Below are 25,198 nucleotides of genomic sequence, written 5' to 3'. Positions count from 1 at the left end.
CCTCCCCTCCCCTCTCCTCTCCTCTCCTCAGTATATTTTTGAACTGTCATTTTCTGTTGTACTTTGTAGTTTGGCCTTGGTGTCTCGCACTCTCTCTGTGTTTCTGCAGATCCACCGGAGCTCCATCTCTCTGCACCAGCCGCCGCCTGCATCGCCCCCCTCCCACCCTTCCCCTGCTGTTAGACCGGCCTCCTCTTCCTTCCCATGGACCAGTCTGCCACCCAGCCCTCCCATCGAGCTGACCGCCCCCCCCCCCCCCCCCCCCCCCCCCCGCCCCCTCCCCTCACCAGAGATTGCCCTCATCAACTCCTGCTAACATTTCCATATTTCGCACATTCTGTGACAAACTGTAAACTGTTTTCTTGTCTGTAACAACATCTATTGCACGTCTGTCCGTCCTGGGTGAGGGATCCCTCCTCTGTTGCTCACCCTGAGGTTTCTCCGATTTTTCCCTGTTAAAAGGGTTTCCATGGAGTTTTTCCTCAGTCGATGTGAGGGTCTAAGGACAGAGGATGTTGTTACGATGCCATGTAAAGCCCTTTGAGACAAACTGTTTGTAAAAACGGGCTATACAAATAAAATTGCCTTGCCTTGCCCTTGCCTTGCCTTGCCTTGCCTCTGCTGGAGCTCGTTTCCAGTTTTCATTTTAAAACCATTCAAATATCAATAATCACATGAATATCTGGCTCCATGTGAACTCAGCTACTGTTGGACATTTATTTATGTTAAAGGTGTTCAGAAAAGAAGAATGAATTTGATTCCACTGTGGGTCTTAACATTATTGTAATAACTCATCTATCAGACGATGGAGCCCAAACTTTGTACAAACTTCAAATTTTTTTCCACACTGGATAATGCAGGCGCACGGATTATACATCACGCTGCTCACGATTCACCAGCCACTGATATTGGACCTGTCATTGTCATGTTCGTGTTCCAAGGATGAGGCCGTGTTGATAGCAAGTAACTTAGTTTAATGTCTCACGTTCTCAACAACATACATGTGGCGTCATGCAGTCTGGCTCTACCCCGTTATATGGTACGGTAAGCTGACTACTAACCAGTACTGCCGCCTAGCGGTCAAACATGTAATAACATCCAATCATAACATCCCCCCTTTTCTAAGGTAAAATGCATTAACATGAATTATCACATTAGCTGTGTCAGTTATTTCAACCATTTCACATTCAGCATAACTCTGCAACACATAAGCAGTATAAACAGTTTATATCAGATTGCATAACTCATCTCTAAGCCAACACTAGACCATTTAGAACACATTCACAACATCAATCAATATACATTGTGTTCAACATCTTTAACATGCATATTGAATTGTCTTTGTTTATAAGTTCAGTCTATCAGGCTTTCTGATTTCTCTTGTGGACCTTCTTAACTCAGGTTCGCTTGGAGTAGGTGTGTGAGAGTCAGTGTTACAGTCCATAGCAGGTGTGGGAGTTACCTGAGATTCACCACAGGTTACACTGAGCTCACCAACAGTCCCTTGAGGAGTCTTTAATAGACTGCGACGATTGCGTCTGAGTATTTGTCCATCATCAGTTTTCACCGTGTACGATCGTGGAGCAACTTCTTGCAGGACAGTTGCTTTTGTACTCCATCCATCAGCATCCTCAATCCTGACTGTGTTGTTGGTAGACAGTGGAGGGAGATGCTTGGTTGTTCTGTCATAGAATGACTTTTGCATCATTTTCTGTTGTCGTAGCTTATGCTCAATCTTTGAGTGATTCTTTTGCTTTAATTTGTCATTTTGATGACTCTGCAATGTTGTTCGGAGCTTCCTCTTCATCAGCAGTTCAGCTGGTGATAGGCCGCACTGAAGAGGTGATGCTCTGTAGCTCAATAAAGCCAGATACGGATCCGAGTCACTGTCAGCTGCTTTCTTTAGGAGTTGCTTGAGAATGTGAACTCCTTTTTCAGCTTGCCCGTTTGACTGTGCATAGTGTGGGCTTGACGTCACATGCTTGAAATCATATTGCACTGCAAACTTCTGCCATTCTTTGCTGCTGAAGCAGGGGCCATTGTCGCTCACCACGATGTGTGGGATGCCATGCCTGGCGAAGATAGATTTAGCATGTGTTATGACACAAGTTGATGTTGAGCTTGCTAGTAGCGCCATCTCAGGGAAGTTTGAGTAGTAATCCATTACCACTAAATAGTCTTTACCTCTGAGATGAAACAAGTCCATTCCTACTTTGTGCCATGGTGCTGTTGGCACCTCAGCTACCACCATAGGCTCTTTGCTCTGCTTGTTCCTGTGTTTCTGGCATGTTTCACATTTACTTATAAGTGTTTCAATGTCTTTGTTCAGTCCCGGCCAGAAAACCGTGTCTCTCGCCCTCCTTTTGCACTTTTCGATGCCGAGATGGCCTTCATGTATCCTGTGCAACATGTCCATTCTCAAAGCCCGTGGAATAACAATCCTGCCCTTTTTCAACAGCAGACCGTCCACAGTACTAAGCTCACCTCTGACATGGTAAAATTGTGGACATGAACCAGCTGGCCATCCCTCATCCATGTTCTTCATGACATGCTGTAGCTCAGCATCCTTTGCTGTGGCCTCCGCTATTTGTCTTGACTTTGTGTCAGACACAGGCAGTGTAGCCGACACCATGTTCACGTGACACTGTATGTCCTCGTCTGTTGCACTCACACTGTCGCCTGTAGTTGCTCTGGATAGGGCATCAGCAAGGACTAGGTGTTTACCTGGAGTATATATCAGTTGATACACTCTTTCCACAAGCCCCAGTTCTTCACAGGCTCTGTCACCAAGAAGTGATTCCCGTCCCTCATTCACAACAAAGAAGAATAGGTGGTGCACTTTTCCTTTAACTGTGACACTCAACCTGCATGTGTCCAAACATTTGATTGGCCGCCCATTGTAGTCTTTCAGTCCAGATTCTTTTCTTTTTATTTGTGGCTTGTTTTTCATTGCCTTCACATCACACATGCTTATGAGATTTGCTTTCGCACCAGTGTCCAATCTCATGGTGACTACAGTCCCATTTATCATTAGAGGAGCTATCCACTTATCTTCTCTAGTGACATCATTTACATTGTCTGGCTTATTTATTTGTTCACTTTCACAATTCACCATTCCAACAAAGAACGTGTCACTTAGATCAGGCTCGTCTATTAAGTTTACAGTTTTTCCTTTCTTCCCCTCTTTCCGTTTGGAGAAGCATTGTTTAGCAAAATGATTCTTGCCTTGGCAAGTGGAGCATTGCTTACCAAACGCTGGACACTGTCTAAGCTTGTGCTGTGAGCCGCAGCGCTTGCAGTTTATCATCACGTCCTCCTGCTGTGCAGGCCGGGTCTGTGTGCGCCGTCTCCGCTGATACGACACTGCTCCAACCGCTGTCGCTCTGCGCCGAGGCGACTGCAGACATCTTGCTGAACGTCCTCACGTGCCTTTGGGACAGCTCACTGGCCTGGCAGATCTTAATGGCTCCTGCCAGCTTCAGCTCCATCTCCCGTAGTAGCCTCTCTCTGACCTTTTTATCCTCCATGCCGAAGACGATCTGGTCCCGTATCATGGAGTCCGTCAGCATAGCGAAGTTGCAGGACTGCGCCTTTAGCCGCAAGTCCGTCAGGAAGCTATCGAAGGGCTCATGCTGCCGCTGTGTACGAGACCGAAACACGTACCTCTCGTACGTCTCGTTCTTCTTCGGAGAACCGTGAGTATCAAACTTGCTAAGCACTACATCCAACTTTTCATTATCTTCAGGACTGTCAGACACAAACGTGTTAAATACTTCTATGGCCTGTGGCCCTGCTATTGTTAGCAGCAGCGCTACCTTTCTTGCTTCTGGCTTAGCCTCGAGTCCCTTAGCAGCAACATAAAGGTGAAACCGCTGTTTGAAGGTGCGCCAGTTCTCGTCGACATTCCCCGTTAGTTTCAAACTTTCCGGTGGTTTTAAATCCATGTCGCCCATTCGAGTTTACTCCTGGTACCATGTCATGTTCGTGTTCCAAGGATGAGGCCGTGTTGATAGCAAGTAACTTAGTTTTAATGTCTCACGTTCTCAATAACATACATGTGGCCCCATGCAGTCTTGCTCTACCCTGTTATATGGTACGGTAAGCTGACTACAAACCAGTACTGCCGCCTAGCGGTCAAACATGTAATAACATCCAATCATAACAGTCATCCGTCAATCAAACGTCTGAGACACACACACACACACACACCGAGCTCGGTCTCGCCCCAAACTCGATAACGACCAATCAAATTTGTTTGTTTGGCAACTCGTGGAAACTCAGCGCAACAAACAGGACAAACGGCCATTTCTGAACACCTTTAAACCGGTATAGACTTGTTGTTGTGTCTGTGAGGCGTCTGATTGGACGGCTGCTTGGAAATTTGGAAGTGAAAACATATTGATTACTAATATTATGTATTAGTATACTAATATTATGTATTAATATACACAATAGAACATCTCATTACCACAGATAGGGAGACTGGGGTTGGTTGTCACTTTTTTTTTTCCCATGTTATTTTGTAAATTTTAAGATCTTCACTACTTTTCTTCTGGGCTTTTACACAATGGGTTTGTAACAAAGAAATTGAAACCATTAAAAAGTATGAAGGGAAAACTATAGTTGTTATTGTCATTTGGTAGTGAACGTGTTACAGGATGGTTGTAAACTCAGTTTTTAGCAAAAAATGTCAGTGACTCAATGCAGTAGTATTGTTCGACCATTATGAATTATTTTCTGTAGTTCTACTGTGATTCTATGATGGTTCTTTTCTATGATGTTCTTGAATGCTGTGATTTCAGAGTTCTGCATTTTTAACAACAAAAAACACGAGTCCCATGTGTCATGTTTATGTTCTGTTTTTTTCATGTCATTTTAATAAAAAATCACTTCATTTTTTTCATGTGACAACCAACCCCATAGCGTGTGTGGTCTGATGTGTCAGATTGTCTTTGATGATTAATAAATAAATGTTGAAATAAGCTGGAGAAATGAGCAGGATACCCATTGAAACCCAAGACTTTAAGCTGCTGCCTTGTAATGTTAGAATGACTACTCCAGGATGTTGTGATGAGGAGATATTCACACAAAACTAATATGTGACAACCAACCCCAGTCTCCCCCAAAGTGAGCAGGAATATCAGTTGTAACCAGCATGAACAATCAGCTGTTACTAACCTTTTGTCTTTTTTTTTTATTGTTTTGCATTATTTATTTATAACTGCTCTTGCACTATTTATTTATTCAATGTTGTCATTTTAACTAGTGTTGTTTTTCATTATTACTTGCTTTTTAATGTTGCCGGAGGTATCATCACGGAGTAAGAATTTCATTGTAGGCTACTGTGTGACGCTGTCTTCAGTATATATGACAATAAAGATTTGAATTGAATTTAGACAGTTCCAGTAAACCTCCAGTAGATGGTAGTGTTCCCCTGGTAGTGTTTTTATTCCCCGTGATGAACCTAGGTCAAGTACATGGATGTAGTAGGCCTATTATTTATATTATCTAATAATAATAGACCCATGGTCAGGTGTTGCGTGTATTGCGTGAAGTCTGCACCTGAGAGCAGACGCCATTTTTCTCTCAGACACGAGGCAGACAGCAGCAGAGCGGAGCAGACCGAGAGAGTCGGTGGCTAAAACAAAGCAAACACGAAGCAAAGAGAAGCAGAAAGCTGCAGACAGACCCGGTAGTCACCGGAGAATCCAGGTTCAACTCGATAAACCGTGAGCCGAGGAGAAAAAACCTCTGGTGAGATTAAATGCATGAGACTCCAGTGAGTTAGCACACAGTTAGCCATCAGTTAGCCTGCAGTTTGATAGCTGCTCAGATGGGGAAAATGCATTTATTGTGCCATTAACTTGGTTTAAGGTGGTCTATATTGCTTAAAATATAGCAAAGGATGCCTTTCAATGTTTTTCTGTGACTTTTGTGCACTTTCTGCCGTAGTTTATTGTCTGAAAAAATATCGCTAGCTTGAAATGCTAATGCTACTAGCAACCGCGACATGCTAATCGCTAGCTCGGAATGCTATTTTGTCCATTGTGCTTAAAGCAGATATCAGTGGAATGTTTTTGTTAATATAAGTCCTAAATAGTCCTATTTTCCGTCAGCAATCACTTACATGAAGTATTTCAGCCTAAACACGAGTCTCTCCGTCACTCTGCTCTGCTGTAACCCGAGGGGAAAATTTTCCTTGTGGGATACAAGTGTTATCCAATGAGGAGAGAGAACGGCATGAAGGGCTGTGTGTGCAGCCAAGGGATGCGCGTGAATGTGGTGACGTAGCACGAGGACCAATTGATGCCTGACAAGGGCGGGGGCTGCTAACTCATGGTGCGTTCAAGGAAACTCGTACTTTGTGTTTTTCCTTCCTGTGAAGTCATACCAGTTCGATCTGGTACGAGTTCACGGGTCGGAAGTTACGAGTGGCCGTTATAGGGAACTTTCACAGACAACAGGACGGTAAAAACACGAGCTACGGGTTACCTGGAACGCTACCAAGTCGTAGTTGTGACTTGAAGCTGTAACTTACGGTTTCAAAAGCCTGCCTTGAACACAGCATTAGCCGAAACGGCCGTGCCGCTGTTATCTGCTTTAAATTTTAAAGTTTACCAAACATGATTCTGGTGAAGCTGAGTCATCCTGCTGCCGTCTGACTCATCATGTAAAACCCAGTTTCTCACCATCATGGTGCTCATGTACCTTCACAGAGACAGTGGGCCCCTGAGCACAGACAGGTGAAATGTGCTTCAACTCACCTGAGACGGTGAGGGACAGTCGACGGCTCTCAGAGGAGAAGTTATGAGAGAAAACGTAGAGGTGATAAACACAGCTGTAGTTTCCTTGGTGGGCGGGCTCTGCAGCAGGAAACAGGAAGGAGGCGGAGTGATTGACAGCTGGCTGGGTGTAGTTGTCCGTTGTGTTGGAGGAGGTGAAGGTGAGCTGGAAGGAGCCTCCTGGGTACTGTGGCTGGATGGAGCAGCTGATGCTGAAGTTGGAGCCCATCAACACTCCTGAATAACCCTGCTGCTGGGCCTGGGAGACCCCGTACATGGAGGACACAGAGATGATTGGCTGGACCAGCAGGTCTGTCAACAGAGAGATGATTGGCTGAATGTTAACAGTCAGACATAGAGCTTTCTTCATTATTTAGGGTTAGGGTTAGATCCTAGATCATGGTCTGTGTGAGGGGGGGGGGGCTGCTTTATAGTACTTTTAGATCAGCTGAACTGCATCAAAGTATGAAAGTTGATTTGTTGAAAATGTTTTCCTACATCTCCAAACTGTCTAAATGGAAGTGGAAAGTGAAAGTTGACTTCTTGACTAAAGACGATGATGTAACATGTTGAGATATTAAATGTCTTGTTTTCGCGTCAATTCTGGCAGGAAGTCACACAGAGAAACACTAGAAAATCCGGTCAATTTTCAAAATAAAAGCAATTTTCAAAATAAAATACAGAGATTGACAAATACCAGAGTCCAAAGTGTGTATGTTTGTAGCCTATTTGTGTTTATTAATCTAAACAGAGCGTGAGAGCGGAACACACACACCTACACACATACACATAGGCTACACACATACACACACACAGCTGAGGGGCAGAAGCGCTTGTTCCTCGGTCCTAGTGCTACCATGACGTGCCACTGCCAAGTAGCCTACGGGTCATTCAATGGGCCAAATTTAAAATGGCCGCACATTGAATTGCCACTCAGAATCTCAGAATTAATTGAGTTAATTTTTATAACACGTTAATTTGCAGTGTAATTCATTAATCTAATTAACGTGTTAAACTGACAGACCTAGTTACTGAACATTTCTGTCTCCACAACAAAGGAAGGAAGACACTGAACCTGACTGTCACTGATGATGTCACTGATGGACTCACCTGAACAGGTGATCTCCACGGTGTAGTCAGAGGAAAGTGATGATGATGATGAACACTCCTTCAGGGTAGATCCAGACTGAACACAGTCAGTGTTGATCCTCCACACAGACCTCTTTGAGGACTCATATCTTCTTCTTATTGAAACAGCAGAGCCACAGTCCAGATCTCTACAGGCTACAGATGATGCCTTCAGGTTCCAGAAGGGGTAGATGTCACCGTCCACTGCTCTCCACTCTCCTAGTTTCACCTGCAGGTCACCTGCACAGCGACTGGCTCCTCCCACCAACCTGACAGGCTCTGAACACAGAGAAGAGAGTGAAGAGTAAAAGAAGTGAGTTTGATTCAATCAGAAATGAACAAATCCAACCTGTAGCTCCACTTGTACCTGAGCAGGTGAGTCCAACAGCTTTGCCAGGTGAGCAGCTGGTTCTAGTTGAGCCTGAGCTTCTACAGTCCAGGAGAGCTGACTCGTTGCCTCCACACTGGAACTCTTTGGTCCACATTGGAGCCTCCACTGCTCCATAGAGCGCCCCCTTGAGGACTGAAGGAGCCCCACAGCCAAGCTCCCTACAGACCACCTCTGCATCCTGCTGGTCAAAGTCATCTTCACACACTGAGGACCCCCACTGGTTAGACTGGTTGGACTTGACCTCCAGTCTGCCTGAACACACACTGGTCCCATTCACCAGCCTGACAGAGTCTGCAGAGAGAGACACAACATTTAAACTTTGATCCTGACCTTTATTTACTGTCATATCAACTTTAAACTCATCAGCATGTGTCCAGAAATGAGTTCCTTCTGTCCCCAACTCAACCATTAAAGACACTGAAGGGTTAAAACTGTTAATGTTAAAGAAAACTACAAAATTTCCTCTCGGGAAATTTTGAATGGGCCACGGGAGCTACTGCCGGTGTTGCCATCTCTGTCAACATGGGAATCAAACCCACGATCTTAAGGTCAAGACAGAGCTGATCAGACAGACACATGATCATCTTTCTATAAGCACTGATATGGAGGAGCTGTAACCACATTAGGTTACCTGTGTGTGTGTGTGTGTGTGTGTGTGTGTTTATCTTGTGTAATAGGGCCAGGACTCAATTAAAACAATTAATCTAATTAATTAGGGGCTTTGTAATTAATTAATCGCAATTAACTGCATTTTAATCGCATATAAATATTTGACCTGAGAACAGTGAGAAACATTTTTTTCACATGGATTTTAGTATACCATTGAATGACTGAATAGCTTAAGCAACAAAACATTGTTTGTTTTTTTTTCAAGGTGGTACTTAACCAAGACCAACATGCAAATTATCGATTAATTCATTAATCGATATTTGATACAGATTTAAATGGTCTTTCCTGCCAATACACTATGATGATTACTGTAGTATTTAACTAGGCTACATAAATCACAGTAGCATAAACTGATTTGTTGAACGGACCAGGTGATGGGCTGACTGGTCCTGTCTAACTTCTGTGTACTGGGTGCCATTGTGCAGGGTGTTAAGGCAGCCTTCCTCCACTGCAGTCCCTATGGTCCTGGACCCTCTGGCTGGTGGGGTGGGCTGCTTTCAGCTGGGGGGGACTCTATCAGCTGCTCCCACGAGAGGCATTTGACGCATTTGACACCAACAAGGTTTAACTTTAAAACCAGATTAAATCATGGTTTAAGTTTAAATTCTGTTGCACGTTAACTGTGTTTTAATCACATGAAGGTGTGTGTGTGTGTGTGTGGGTGTGTGGGTGTGTGTGTGTGACTGTAATCACATGAAGCTGGCTCTAGAGTCTGTGTGTGTGTGTGTGACTGACTTGACACATAGTTAGTAGCTGCATCCTGTGTCAGTCTGATTTAGCTGTGTCTCTGTTTATAAACATTTAAACGAGCGCCAGGTGGATTGTTTATGAAGTTAACGAGCTCTGGCCTGAGAATCACAGAGGTTACCACGGCGATAGGGGCCCCCGCAGGCTGAGACAGACAGAAACGTGGAGAAAAAGAGCCATTTTCTGCCTCTGCACCGGTCTCACATTTAGTTCAGTTCAGTTCAGAAAACTTTATTATCCCCCGAGGGGGCAATTTGTTATGCGACAGGCAGAGCAACACCAAAACACAAACAAGTCAAATACAAAACAAAACAAGTGCATTTCAATCACAAACATTAAGACTCCGGTAGTCTGGCCTGACGGAAGTGCGTTGCTGCGATTAGCCTCTGATTGGTCGGAACGAGCCACCCGGCGGAAGTCCCGCCTCCGTGCTGCAGCTTTCACAGTCCGCCCAGTAAAGGGAAACATCAACAAACAACAACAGGAACCGAACCATGGATCCGTGTCATGAACCGAACAGAAGAATACATATCTGTCAGCGGTTGCCAACCGCCGTTAAACCGAACAAAATAATAAATATCCGTCAACGGATGCCGACCGTCGTTACACCGCGGACCGAAATCCAGTTTCCAACCGGCAATATTTTGCAAGCGCGCCGTTGCTACAGCGTTGCTACGGCGCTGACCACAACGATTGTGACTGGTTGAAAGAATTCCAAACGGCCGGAGCGTTTTTTTCTCTGATCGCAGAATCATAGGCGGAGCAGCCAGACTCTCCTTCTTTTCTGGAGGAGGGTCTGGCAGGCGAGACTAAGACTCCGGGCACCAGTGCCTCGGGGGGGAGGGGGGCAGGCTCACAGTGGCTGATTTATAAAACCAATAGTAATTGGTACAAAATTATTTAGGCTTAGCATGACAAAACGGTAACTCCTATCAGAACAAAACACAGATCAACGTTGCTCTAAGGACTTACTGAAAATTTTGGTACGATTTGGTGTTTCTACAGTAAATATTTTGGCGACGCTGGCAGTTTTAAAACATCAGGCCGTTCTGCTTCTCTCAGAAAATATTTGTATTGGAGTCAATGAGGAGCAGAGACAGACGTGGCCGCACTTAGAGGCTCCGAGTTTAAATTCTGTAAGTCTCTCTGATATTTTGAGCAGATGATGAGTGACAGAACAAGTTTGTCTTACAAATTCTGAAAAAATTATGTGTGTGGAGTGTAAATTGTGGCCGTTTGGAGTTTCGAAAGAGAAAAAATCTGGAGTTTTTCTGGCATCTCTCCCACTCTAACCGATGATGTCACCCACTCTGACAGGAACATTCAACACATGCAATACACACCCATTATAATCTCATAATTTCTCCAAAAATGATCATGGTCATTGAACAGGGATTGATCAAAAACTATATGACCTATCAAAACGTGGAGTAATACGACAACACACAAGACTTGTGTCTACTGTTTAAAGTTTAAATGGAGTCTCTAGGTGAAAGTATGCCTGAGCAGTAGACGTTTGTTAAACTCCAATGATTGGTCTTTTTCGCTCTTTTTTTCCCGCCCGTCCCATTGACTTCAATGCAAAATTTTGCGCAGTTTTTCGCGACATACGTCGCGAAAAATTCGTACACTGTTGAGAAAAGTAATAGCACACCGATCCCGATCAAGACGCACGTTTTGATATATAATTTGGCCGGCAACTCTTCGAGTTGCAGGACTAGTAGCGAATCGAAAATAGTCCGGAAGAGGACGAATAACTAGAAAAAACATTTCCAAGAATGGAAATGGTGTGAATGCTGAAAGCAATGCTGAATGAGCTGAATAAATTGTTGAAACAATGCTGAATGAGCTGAAGAAAGAAAGAAAGAAAGAAGAAAAGGACAGAAGGAAAGAAAGAAAATGGGAAGGGTAGATGGAGAAAGAAAGAAAGAACAAAAGGACAGAAAGAAAGAAGACACAGAGAGAAGGGTAGATAGAGAAAGAAAAACGTAAGAAAAACAGAATAATAGAACATAAAGAGAATAGAGAACTAGAAAAAGCATTTCCAAGAATGGAAATGGTGTGAATGCTGAAAGCAGTTGCAGAATTAGCAAACAGTGCAAACCATACAAATGTTTGACCAAGGTAGGAATCGAACCCAAAACCTCATGGTCAGTAGACTTCCACTCTGCCTCAAAGCCACAGTGTACACACAGTTACAGAGACTGTTGTCTGTTGATGAGCTGCACTCTGTCTCACTCTGAAGTTAACAAGCCCAAAGTTGCACCTGTTGGAAACGCACTGTGTCAACACCAAGAAAGCTTGAGAGTCAAGCCTGAATGACTTAGAATGAACATTTCTGTGAATTTCAGGCTGAGAGCAGCAGTTTCAACATGAAGCAAGTTATCAGAAGTCAACAGAGGACGACTGGGAAAATAATTCACTATAATTGTTGTTGAGGCAAGATTTGAACCAGGAATCAAACCCACAACCTCATGATCACTAAACCTTTACTCTGCCACTTCGCCACAGAGAGCACAGACATAAGCATGTTGCCATTGTAATGTGATGATGTGCTGCAAACTGTGGCACTAGGAATTAATGCGTCTCTTAACGAACACCTGTAACCAATTGAGGGTGGGGGAGGGGAGCAGAATTCAACATAACATAAAAAGAGTGCTTCCCTTGGATTTGAACCAGTGACCTTGGGGTTGGCAAGCAGCCACCTTAACCACTACACTACAGACAGTAGACAGAGTTGTGGAAAAGTGAGGTTGAGACTTTGATGAATGTGAGATTTTTCAATGATGCTTAAAAGAAGCAGAAAATATTATAAATGAGCCACAACAAGTAAGTAGAGGACTTTTTTGTGACCTGTGACTATTTTTGGGTGAATTAAAATGAATTAAAAAGCACTTAACAGCAAGTTACAAAGTTGAGCTCCTTCTCCTGCTGCTGTGAAAAAAATGCATTGGGCTGAATGGGAGCAGAGAGCTCCATGGCTGCATTTAAAAAATATTTTAAATTATTCTCTGAGTCTCTGTGCATTTTTGACGGCATTGTGAGACCTAAGACAAGCGTGGCTACAAACTGTTTCCAAAATCATGAGTGTAGAGTGTCATTTGTAGCTTTGCTGGCAATTTCAGAAGAAAAGTTCCAGTCGCTTTTTTGGATCTGCTGCACTCTACGATGACGTCACCCACTCTGACCCAACCCCATACACACTCATTGAAAAGTGTGAAATTTGTCAGAAATCCTCATGTGCTTTTAAAGGATTTATCTCAAAAACGGTACAAGCTATTAAAAAGTTGTAAATACAGGATGAATACATTAGAAGTTTGTCTACAGCTCAGAATTTGAATGAAGTCTCTAGCTGAAAGTATGTGGACACTTTAAAGGCTGAAAGAAGTAAGAAGATTTGAAGAGTTTCAAGACTGTTCCAATGCATTCTCTATGGGGAAAAAAAAATCAGAAATAGTTGAATATTGCAAAAAGTATGAATAGTTGAAAAGAGAAAAGACATAGCACACCTGTCCCGAAAATGCTGAACATTTTGATATTTGAATTGTTGAAATAACACAAAGTATGAAGGACTAGTTACATGACGAAGAAAGGCAGAAAATGGCCAAACCGAATAACAATAGTGTGAATGCTTCCAGCATTCACACTAATGAATGAAAGAGACAGAGGAGTAGTAAGAAAGAAGGAAAGATATTGGGGTGGATAAATGAAAGAGAGAGATATACAGAGAGCAGTAGAAAGAAAGAAAGAAATGGGGTAGAAACATAGAAAGAAAAAAGGAGTAGAAAGAAAAACAGAAAGAAACAAAGAAGTAAAAAGAAATGGGGTGAAAGAAAGAAAGAAGAAAAAGAGAAAGGGGGATGATAGATAGAAAGAGGTAGATGGATGGATGGATAGGGAGGGAAAGATAGAAAGAAGTTATGTAAAATACAAATGAAGGAGTAAAAGAAAGAAAGAAAAAGAGAGAAAAAAGAGATAGATAGATAGATAGATAGATAGATAGATAGATAGATAGATAGATAGATAGATAGATAGATAGATAGATAGATAGATAGATAGATAGATAGATAGATAGATGTTAAAAGCTGCGTCCTATGTCCCAGGCTCCACCTGTAATTGTACTACTATTAATAGAGTTGGAAAGACTAAACGTCTGAACTTAAATTCATGAGAAAAATATAAATTGTTGGAGATGTTTAAATCAAAAGTATAAAATAATTGAGAGGTTGATGAATGTGAGCTGAAAACCTGTGTGTGTGTGTGTGTGTGTGAGTCTGACGGTCTCTCTGTCTGCGTGTACATGTGCAGAAAGCCACAGAACTCCTCACTCCCTAATGATCTGATTGATTGGCAGCCTGCCCTCAGAAGTTACCATGGCGACTCAACTAACTGCTTACATTTTACTGTGTGGAACAGTGTTGTGTTTGCGTGTTTGTGTATGTGTGCATGTGTGACTGTGTGTGAGTGTCTGTGTGTGTCTGTCTGTGTGAGTGTGATGCCTGTGTTTGTGCGTGGACATCCTCTGTCAGTCTGGTTTATCATGTGTGTGTGTGGGGCTATGTTTAAAAACATCTTAACGAGCGGCCAGGCTGCACCTGCACTGTTCTATTTATAGACTTTGATAACGAGCTGGCCCCAACAGCTGGACCAACTGCACACAGAGCAGAGCAGAGCAGAGAGATTTGTGCTCTGAGCAGCTTCCCAAAACAGCCCAGTAAAAGAGAACCGTACCTCTTATCAGAATGTGGCCATGACTACTGGGGCAAGGAGACCTTCCTGAGCACATTGATGTGCATTAAATGTTTGTAGGGCAAAAACTTTTCTCAGGGTCGCAAGGTAGAAAAGGGGGGCATTTCTGTTTTTCTAAAAAAATCAGCTCCTACTTTTATATTGAAGTGGATGAGCCACTGGAGCGGGTCTAGCTGCACAATTAGGCTCATAGAGACAATTCTGTAAGTCTGTCTGCTGTTTTAAGCACATCAAATGAGACACGACAAGTGTGGCTACAAACCAGTGAGGAAATCATGTGTCTAGAGTTTAATTTGTGGCCGTGCTGGCAATTTATCCAGAAAAAATCCTGAATGTTTTTTCGATCCCTCTCACTCTAGCGATGATGTCACTCACTCTAAGCCCTGCTCGTTAGACGCAACACACACCCATTATAAAGCTGGATTTTGTCAAAAAACTTAATGATTTTAAAGCGGCCAAATATCAGAAACTGTTGAAGATATCAATAAGCTGAGTCATAGAGGAATACTTAAAAAGATTGTCTACAGCTCAGAATTTGAATGAAGTCTCTAGCTGAAAGTATGTGGACACTTTAAAGGCTGAAAGAAGTAAGAAGATTTGAAGAGTTTCAAGACTGTTCCAATGCATTCTCTATGGGGAAAAAAAAATCAGAAATAGTTGAATATTGCAAAAAGTATGAATAGTTGAAAAGAGAAAAGACATAGCACACCTGTCCCGAAAAGGCTGAACATTTTGATATTTGAATTGTTGAAATAGCACAAAGTATGAAGGACTAGTTACATGACGAAGAAAGGCAGAAAATGGCCGAACCGAATAACAATAGTGTGAATGCTTCCAGCATTCACACTAACTAGAAAAAGCATTTCCAAGAATGGAAATGGTGTGAATGCTGAAAGCAGCTGAACACTGTTGCAGAATTAGCAAACAGTGCAAGCAGTGATCACCATACAAATGTTTGAACGAGGTAGGAATCAAACCCACAACCTCATGGTCAGTAGACTTCCACTCTGCCTCAAAGCCACAGTGTGCACACAGTTACAGAGACTGTTGTCTGTTGATGAGCTGCACTCTGTCTCACTCTGAAGTTAACGAGCCCAAAGTTGCACCTGTTGGAAACACAGTGTGTCAACACCAAGAAAGCTTGAGAGTCAAGCTTGAATGACTTAGAATGAAAATTTCTGTGAATTTCAGGCTGAGAGCAGCAGTTTCAACATGAAGCAAGTTATCAGAAGTCAACAGAGGACGACTGGGAAAATAATTCACTATAATTGTTGTTGAGGCAAGATTTGAACCAGGAATTGAACCCACAACCTCATGATCACTAAACCTTTACTCTGCCGCTTTGCCACAGAGAGCACAGACATAAGCATGTTGCCATTGTAATGTAATGATGTGCTGCAAACTGTGGCACTAGGAACTAATGCGTCGCTTAACGAACACCTGTAACCAATTGAGGGTGGGGGAGGGGAGCAGAATTCAACATAACATAAAAAGAGTGCTCCCCTTGGATTCGAACCAGTGACCTTGGGGTTGGCAAGCAGCCACCTTACCCACTGGACTACAGACAGAGTTGTGGAGAGGAGAGGTTAAGACTTTGATGAATGTGAGATTTTTCAATGATGCTTAAAAAAAGCAGAAAATAGTATAAATGATCCACAACAAGTAAGTAGAGGACTTTTTTGTGACTTGTGACTATTTTTTGATGAAATCAAACAAAGTATAATGCCCATTACAGTGAATTAAAAAGTTGAGCTCCTGCTACTCTGCTGTGAAAAAAAATGCATTGGGCTGAATGGCAGAGAGAGAGCACCCAGGCTGCATTTAAAAAATATTTTAAATTATTCTCTGAGTCTCTGTGCATTTTTGACGGCATTGTGAGACCTAAGACAAGCGTGGCTACAAACTGTTTCCAAAATCATGAGTGTAGAGTGTCATTTGTAGCTTTGCTGGCAATTTCAGAAGAAAAGTTCCAGTCGCTTTTTTGGATCTGCTGCACTCTACGATGACGTCACCCACTCTGACCCAACCCCATACACACTCATTGAAAAGTGTGAAATTTGTCAGAAATCCTCATGTGCTTTTAAAGGATTTATCTCAAAAATGGTACAAGCTATGAAAAAGTTGTAAATACAGGATGAATACATTAGAAGTTTGTCTACAGCTCAGAATTTGAATGAAGTCTCTAGCTGAAAGTATGTGGACACTTTAAAGGCTGAAAGAAGTAAGAAGATTTGAAGAGTTTCAAGACTGTTCCAATGCATTCTCTATGGGGAAAAAAAAATCAGAAATAGTTGAATATTGCAAAAAGTATGAATAGTTGAAAAGAGAAAAGACATAGCACACCTGTCCCGAAAAGGCTGAACATTTTGATATTTGAATTGTTGAAATAGCACAAAGTATGAAGGACTAGTTACATGACGAAGAAAGGCAGAAAATGGCCGAACCGAATAACAATAGAGAAGAAAATAAGAAAAAATCCACACAATAACAGTAGTGCCCGGTGCGATTGCCCGTGGCCCTAATAATGAAGCAGAGGAATGAGAGGAAGACGACTCACTACAGTGAAGGCTTCCTATAGGACATAGAGCTTTCTTCATTATTTACCATACATGAGGTCTGTTCCTCTCCAGCACTGACCAGGGGGCTGCCTACACCTGTACATGCAGGAAGCCCATGGGGGGGGGGGGGGGGGGGGGGTTCATAGTACTTTTAGATCAGCTGAACTGCATCAAAGTATGAAAGTTGATTTGTTGAAAATGTTGAGATATTAAATGTCTTGTTTTCGCGTCAATTCTGGCAGGAAGTCACACAAAGAAACACTAGAAAATCTGGTCAATTTTCAAAATAAAAGCAATTTTCAAAATAAAATACAGAGATTGACAAATACCAGAGTCCAATGTGTGTACGTTTGTAGCCTATTTGTGTTTTTTAATCTAAACAGAGCGTGAGAGAGGAACACACACACCGACACATATACACATAGGCTACATACACACACACAGCTGAGGGGCAGAAGCGTTTGTCGACCGGCGCGGAGAAATAAGCATCTGTGAACAGGAGGGCTGCCTTTTTGTTCGGCGGCCGATGAGAACCCGGCGCAACGATGTGATGTGGAAGTGACGAACACGTCCAGACAAGTTCCTCGGTGCTAGTGCTACCATGACGTGCCACTGCCAAGTAGCCTACGGGTCATTCAATGGGCCAAATTTAAAATGCTTGCGCATTGAATTGCCACTCAGAATGTCAGAATTAATTGCGTTCATTTTTATAACACAGTAATTTGCAGTGTAATTCATCAATCTAATTAACGTGTTAAACTGACAGACCTAGTTACTGAACATTTCTGTCTCCACAACAAAGGAAGGAAGACACTGAACCTGACTGTCACTGATGATGTCACTGATGGACTCACCTGAACAGGTGATCTCCACGGTGGAGGAAGAGGAAAGTGATGATGATGAACACTCCCTCAGGGTAGATCCAGACTGAACACAGTCAGTGTTGATCCACCACGCAGACCTCCTTGAGGACTCCTCTCTTCTTCTTATTGAAACAGCAGAGCCACAGTCCAGATCTCTACAGGCTACAGATGCTGCCTTCAGGTTCCAGTTCCTGCCGTCCACTGGTATCCACTCTCCTAGTTTCAGCTGCAGGTCACCTGCACAGCGACTGGCTCCTCCCACCAACCTGACAGGCTCTGAACACAGAGAAGAGAGTGAAGAGTAAAAGAAGTGAGTTTGATTCAAACAGAAATGAACAAATCCAACCTGTAGCTCCACTTGTACCTGAGCAGGTGAGTCCAACAGCTTTGCCAGGTGAGCAGCTGGTTCTAGTTGAGCCTGAGCTTCTACAGTCCAGGAGAGCTGACTCGTTGCCTCCACACTGGAACTCTTTGGTCCACATTGGAGCCTCCACTGCTCCATAGAGCGCCCCCTGGAGGACTGAAGGAGCCCCACAGCCAAGCTCCCTACAGACCACCTCTGCATCCTGCTGGTCAAAGTCATCTTCACACACTGAGGACCACCACTGGTCAGACTGGTTGGACTTGACCTCCAGTCTGCCTGAACACACACTGGTCCCATTCACCAGCCTGACAGAGTCTGCAGAGAGAGACACAACATTTAAACTTTGATCCTGACCTTTATTTACTGTCATATCAACTTTAAACTCATCAGCATACACCACTCACAAAATGTCAGGGATACTCGACTTTTGGGTGAAATTTATCTAAATTGTAAAAAGTTCAGTGATAGTATATCATGAAAGTAGGGCTTTTCAGTAGAAGTATGTAATGGTAATTTCTTCAATATCAACTCTTGACTTGCTTGAAGTAAATAAACTTCTGGGTGCATGTTTGAGTCTCCATCTGACGCTGTCTGTGGCTTTGAGGGATGGAAACAGCCTAAGCAGCAGAACTTCAATCCGCTCCCATTCATCGCTGCCGTGGTGATGCGGGGACAGACACAACTACCGCAAAACAGGAGACATTAAACTGAAAATCTTCAGATTCCTTCTGTTAGACCTAAAATGTTAGGAACATACAGCCCCGAGGTGAATTTGCCTGGAATTGTCCTTTAAATGTGTCCCATACACATTCATAGTTTCCTTGAGGAGCTCGGCCTCAGAGACCGTGTTTCACCATCTCTGTGTTCAGGATTTAATGGGCGGGTCTAAAACTATAACCCCGCCCCCTGCTGCGCTCTAGGTATAAATACATTCAGCCAACTGGTTTCCATGGTTTTCCTCCCACTTGCTTTTGAGTCCTGCTGAAAGGTGAAACAGCAGCAAACTAAACGTAGTTCATGTTCACACACAGAGGAGACCACTACTGTCTGGTTCCTTCATTTAATTAATTATTATTATTAACTAGAAAAAGCATTTCCAAGAATGGAAATGGTGTGAATGCTGAAAGCAGCTGAACGCTGTTGCAGAATTAGCAAACAGTGCAAACCATACAAATGTTTGACCAAGGTAGGAATCGAACCCACAACCTCATGGTCAGTAGACTTCCACTCTGCCTCAAAGCCACAGTATACACACAGTTACAGAGACTGTTGTCTGTTGATGAGCTGCACTCTGTCTCACTCTGAAGTTGCACCTGTTGGAAACGCACTGTGTCAACACCAAGAAAGCTTGAGAGTCAAGCCTGAATGACTTAGAATGAACATTTCTGTGAATTTCAGGCTGAGAGCAGCAGTTTCAACATGAAGCAAGTTATCAGAAGTCAACAGAGGACGACTGGGAAAATAATTCACTATAATTGTTGTTGAGGCAAGATTTGAACCAGGAATCAAACCCACAACCTCATGATCACTAAACCTTGAGGGTGGGGGAGGGGAGCAGAATTCAACATAACATAAAAAGAGTGCTTCCCTTGGATTTGAACCAGTGACCTTAGGGTTGGCAAGCAGCCACCTTACCCACTGGACTACAGACAGAGTTGTGGAGAAGAGAGGTTGAGACTTTGATGAATGTGAGATTTTTCAATGAGGCTTAAAAGAAGCAGAAAATAGTATAAAAGAGCCACAACAAGTAAGTAGAGGACTTTTTTGTGACCTGTGACTATTTTTGGGTGAATTAAAATGAATTAAAAAGCACTTAACAGCAAGTTACAAAGTTGAGCTCCTTCTCCTGCTGCTGTGAAAAAAATGCATTGGGCTGAATGGGAGCAGAGAGTTCCATGGCTGCATTTAAAAAATATTTTAAATTATTCTCTGAGTCTCTGTGCATTTTTGACGGCATTGTGAGACCTAAGACAAGCGTGGCTACAAACTGTTTCCACAATCATGAGTGTAGAGTGTCATTTGTAGCTTTGCTGGCAATTTCAGAAGAAAAGTTCCAGTTGCTTTTTTGGATCTGCTGCACTCTACGATGACGTCACCCACTCTGACCCAACCCCATACACACTCATTGAAAAGTGTGAAATTTGTCAGAAATCCTCATGTGCTTTTAAAGGATTTATCTCAAAAACGGTACAAGCTATTAAAAAGTTGTAAATACAGGATGAATACATTAGAAGTTTGTCTACAACTCAGAATTTGAATGAAGTCTCTAGCTGAAAGTATGTGGACGCTTTAAAGGCTGAAAGAAGTAAGAAGATTTGAAGAGTTTCAAGACTGTTCCAATGCATTCTCTATGGGGAAAAAAAAAATCAGAAATAGTTGAATATTGCAAAAAGTATGAATAGTTGAAAAGAGAAAAGACATAGCACACCTGTCCCGAAAAGGCTGAACATTTTGATACTTGAATTGTTGAAATAGCACAAAGTATGAAGGACTAGTTACATGACGAAGAAAGGCAGAAAATGGCCAAACCGAATAACAATTAGTGTTAATGTATTCACTCTGTGATAAACATCAGTCACCGCGGGGAGAGAGGCTGAAAACCTCTGGACACACACCGAGGATCCTTCACAACGTTACACACACACACACACACACACACACACTCTCTCTCTCCTGCCTCTCCACTGTAGCTGCTCTGAAGCAGTGGGCTGTGTGTCTGTTCCTCTGACGTCTAGGAGCCACTGGCCTCACCAAGACGCCTCTCTAAAAACAGACGTTTTGGAAGGCGGGAACACTGATGGCGTGTTACTGAAGAGGCATGAACAGTGGATGAACACCGTCGAGCTGCTCTCTATCTCGCTCCCCATTGGACAGTGACCTCACGTCTGACGGATTCATTTGCATAAAGTTGAGCTGCGGTCAAGTCTGAGGAAAGGGGCTTGGACTTTTGACGTGTGTATTTTCAAAATGTGGCCTGATGGAACCGTTTTTCCAGGATTTTTAAATATCAGTTGTTTTTATTTAATTTTTTTCTCTCTGGGGAATAAGTTCAAGATAAAACACCAGTTATTATGGTGAAGTTAAATTTACATAAATAACAGCGTCTTTTTTACTAAGTTTGGCCCTTAATGCAATAAAGGCATTTTAATATTTATATTCAAGATGAATGCCTTGGTATTTTCTCTTTTTTTCTTATTACATAAATAATACTTTAAGATAAATAAGATATTACAATGTACAAATAAATTCAGTTTAAAATGTGTGACTTATTAAAGCAGATATCAGTGGCACGGCCGTTTCGGCTAATGCTGTGTTCAAGGCAGGCTTTTGAAACCGTAAGTTACAGCTTCAAGTCACAACTACGACTTGGTAGCGTTCCAGGTAACCCGTAGCTCGTGTTTTTACCGTCCTGTTGTCTGTGAAAGTTCCCTATAACGGCCACTCGTAACTTCCGACCCGTGAACTCGTACCAGATCGAACTGGTATGACTTCACAGGAAGGAAAATCACAAAGTACGAGTTTCCTTGAACGCACCATGAGTTAGCAGCCCCCGCCCTTGTCAGGCATCAATTGGTCCTCGTGCTACGTCACCACATTCACGCGCATCCCTTGGCTGCACACACAGCCCTTCATGCCGTTCTCTCCCCTCATTGGATAACACTTGTATCCCACAAGGAAAATTTTCTCCTCGGGTTACAGCAGAGCAGAGTGACGGAGAGACTCGTGTTTAGGCTGAAATACTTCATGTAAGTGATTGCTGACGGAAAATAGGACTATTTAGGACTTATATTAACAAAAACATTCCACTGATATCTGCTTTAAATATAATAAGACTTAAACCTCTGGGTGGAGCTGAGCATGAGGAAGAGGGAGGAGCTGAGAGTTAATGGCGTGGAGTCGACAGCAGTGGACTGTGTGTGTGGTAAGCAGTGTTGTGCTAGTTACTGAAAAATAGTAACTAGTTACAGTTACTAGTTACTTCATTAAAAAAGTAACTCAGTTACTTAAACCAAAAAGTAATGCGTTACTGAAAAAGTAACTTTTTCATTACTTTAAAACGTTTTTTTTTTCCAATGCTCCCATTAAATAAAGGTTGATTGAATTTAACCTCATTTCAGTTCTGTACTGATGCCGATGAAAGAACGTGTTTTTATCTGTAAAATTTTACCATCATCATCATCATCATGCTGCATGGTGTCAGCATGGACAGCAGCTTTGACCTAACAGAACTGCAAACAAATATTGAGGATACGTCACTTTGACTGAGTTACATTCAAGAGCCTGTTTTCAATGACGGAAATAAATTCACTCCAGCAGTAATTTTTTTCAATCGATCAGCTGTGTTTACCCAGAGCGATCGCTCTGTGTTTAGCGTTTCAGGCGTCATAATTGGACTCCAACCGCTGCTGCTCGGTGGAGTGGCTGCTTGTGTCTCGCTGTGACTCTGGAGCTGTGTCCCAGTTCAGGGGCTGCAGCCTGAACTGGGACACAGCTTCGGTCTGTGATGCTGCGTTAGCTACGTTACCTTAGCTCGCCGTCATGCCCTGACCTGACCTGTCCAGTCCTCTTCATGGGAGCGTGTTTGATTACGTGTGGGACGCTAGAAGGTGGCCGCAAAGTGCTTTGTTTTTCACAGTGTTGCAGTGTGCTCTGTCTTTCTTTCAATTCAATGAAACTTTATTGATCGCTAGGATGTTATGGGAAGTGCTTGCCGCTGTAAAACTCACCCAAAGGAACGGAAAGGAACGGAGTAACGCAGCGTTTGGTAACGGAAACGGAGTTACTGATTTTAAAAAAACAACGCGTTACGTTATAAGTTACTGCAAAAGGTAACGGCGTTACGTAACGGCGTTACTAATAACGCGTTACTACCCAACACTGGTGGTAAGCGTTGTGTTTTATCAGTAACGGACTGTGAACTGTTGTCAGACGACGCTCTGTGAGTGTGTGAGTTGGGACTCCATCACAGTTGAGGTGTTTGGTGTTCTAGCAGACAGGAGCTACGGGTCGCCACGGAGACTATCACCACCAGACCTTCACCTTCACTCACTTAAATACTAAAGGAACAAGTTACTGAACATTTCTGTCTCCACAACAAAGGAAGGAAGACACTGAACCTGACTGTCACTGATGATGTCACTGATGGACTCACCTGAACAGGTGATCTCCACGGTGGAGAAAGAGGAATCTGATGATGATGATAAACACTCCTTCAGGGTAGATCCAGACTGAACACAGTCAGTGTTGATCCTCCACACAGACCTCCCTGAGGACTCATCTCTTCTTCTAATTGAAACAGCAGAGCCACAGTCCAGATCTCTACAGGCTACAGATGCTGCCTTCAGGTTCCAGGTGTAGCTGTCCACTGGTCTCCACTCTCCTAGTTTCAGCTGCAGTTCACCTGCACAGCGACTGGCTCCTCCCACCAACCTGACAGGCTCTGAACACAGAGAAGAGAGTGAAGAGTAAAAGAAGTGAGTTTGATTCAAACAGAAATGAAGCAAATCCAAACTGTAGCTCCACTTGTACCTGAGCAGGTGAAGATTAATTACTTTGGCTCCATCTTGTGGTGGCATGCAGAATGACACTGATATAAAACAATTACAACAAGAGGCACAGTAGGAAGACAACAAGAGAGTTGCTATTACAATGTACATTTAAGTCACAACCTCTGACAGCAAGGAGCAAAGGAGCAGCCTTCATCTCACTGAGCTGATTGGGAAACATGATCTTATCTGTGGCTTCACTAAATGACTAAGTCAAACACCAGGATGGCAGCAGCTGTCAAGGCAGATTTCAAACTGATGTCAAGACAGAAAAATGAAAATACACGTATGGTATTAAAGGAGTTCAGTCTGATAGTAGCGCTACTGAGGTATTTAACTCCAGAACAACCTGGTTGAGATGCTTCTTCTTGACCGATGCTCTCCTACCGTTGATCGAGTGAATGTCCACACTGTTCCTTTAGTTGCAACACAGTGGGTTTATTGCTGTGTGTGTAAAATGTCCATAAACAAAGAAAACAGCAGCATGATGAGCATTGTCAAAAACCGTTTGCCCTTCCTAGTCAAAAACCTGACAATGAGAGTGAACAATGATTCCTATATCACATGACCCCCCCAGGTGACACCACAGCAACCCCCCCACACACACACTGAGTGCAGTGTTAATTTCATTGATGAAGACTATGACGAAAAATATTCGTCAAACCTTTTTCACGGATGAAAACTAAATAAAAACTAAATAAAAAGTCAGCTGTGATGACAAAGACGATGACGAATACAATATTATATATAATATAATATATAACAGTTTAGTCAACGAATAAAAACAAGACGCAAATGTTGAGGGAGGAATGGAGAAGAGGTCCAATCATGTTGATTTCTGGCACATGAAAAGTTTCAAACAAAACTGGTCTCGCTAGCATCCTGCGGTATGACAGCATGTTTCATGAACAACACAGAAATATCAGCGCTGGGTTTAGGACGGAAACAAAGAATTGATCATCACAACTAGGGCTGCCCCCAAATAGTCGACCAAGCACTGGTCGACCAAAAAATCATTAGCTGACCAAAATTTCATTGGTCGATTGGTCGCAGGAAAAAAAAAAAAACATTTGGAGCCGTGTCTTGTCAAAATTAAGCCAACATCAATGACTGAACTGTATATGAAAGGTTATGGGCTTTTATTTTGAAGGGCCAGATACAGGAAGTCATGACGTGACACTTTTTTTTTTTTTTTTTTTTTACACGGCACGGCAGTCTCTCTCTCTCGTATCACCGCTGTCACCTTAGCGGTGCTGTCTGAGCCCCGATCCCGTCCCACAGCGCTCACCGGCGGTCAGGCTCAGTGTCACGGAGCGGATCCATGGTAGTCCCCGCTGCAGTCAGAGACCCGCACCCATAGACACACATGTGTCTATCTATGCCCGCACCGCTCCACGCCGC

General features: G+C 43.0%; 1 protein-coding gene across 4 annotated transcripts in view; it reads right to left on the bottom strand.

Annotated features, from left to right (window-relative positions):
* The window catches only part of LOC146960211 (scavenger receptor cysteine-rich type 1 protein M130-like), an 87,823-nt gene that overhangs the window by 27,539 nt on the left and 35,086 nt on the right, over positions 1-25,198 (bottom strand). For 2 of the 4 annotated variants that reach the window (XM_085772530.1, XM_085772532.1), the window contains 5 exons: positions 23,404-23,691; positions 18,252-18,566; positions 17,879-18,163; positions 8,278-8,592; positions 7,893-8,189 (listed from right to left, as the gene is read on the bottom strand). In XM_085772530.1, coding sequence (XP_085628656.1) covers positions 7,893-8,189; positions 8,278-8,592; positions 17,879-18,163; positions 18,252-18,566; positions 23,404-23,691 — 1,500 coding nt within the window. The remainder of the gene's footprint in view (positions 1-7,892; positions 8,190-8,277; positions 8,593-17,878; positions 18,164-18,251; positions 18,567-23,403; positions 23,692-25,198) is intronic. The other 2 variants (XM_085772531.1, XM_085772533.1) reach the window with 2 other exon arrangements.

Source organism: Trachurus japonicus, unplaced genomic scaffold, assembly GCF_045865225.1.
Source record: "Trachurus japonicus isolate A0001 unplaced genomic scaffold, Traja_1.0 AP030584.1".
NCBI classification, from domain to species: domain Eukaryota; kingdom Metazoa; phylum Chordata; class Actinopteri; order Carangiformes; family Carangidae; genus Trachurus; species Trachurus japonicus.
The sequence above is the reverse complement of the archived record's forward strand: the minus strand, read 5'-3'. Positions and strand labels throughout refer to the sequence as shown.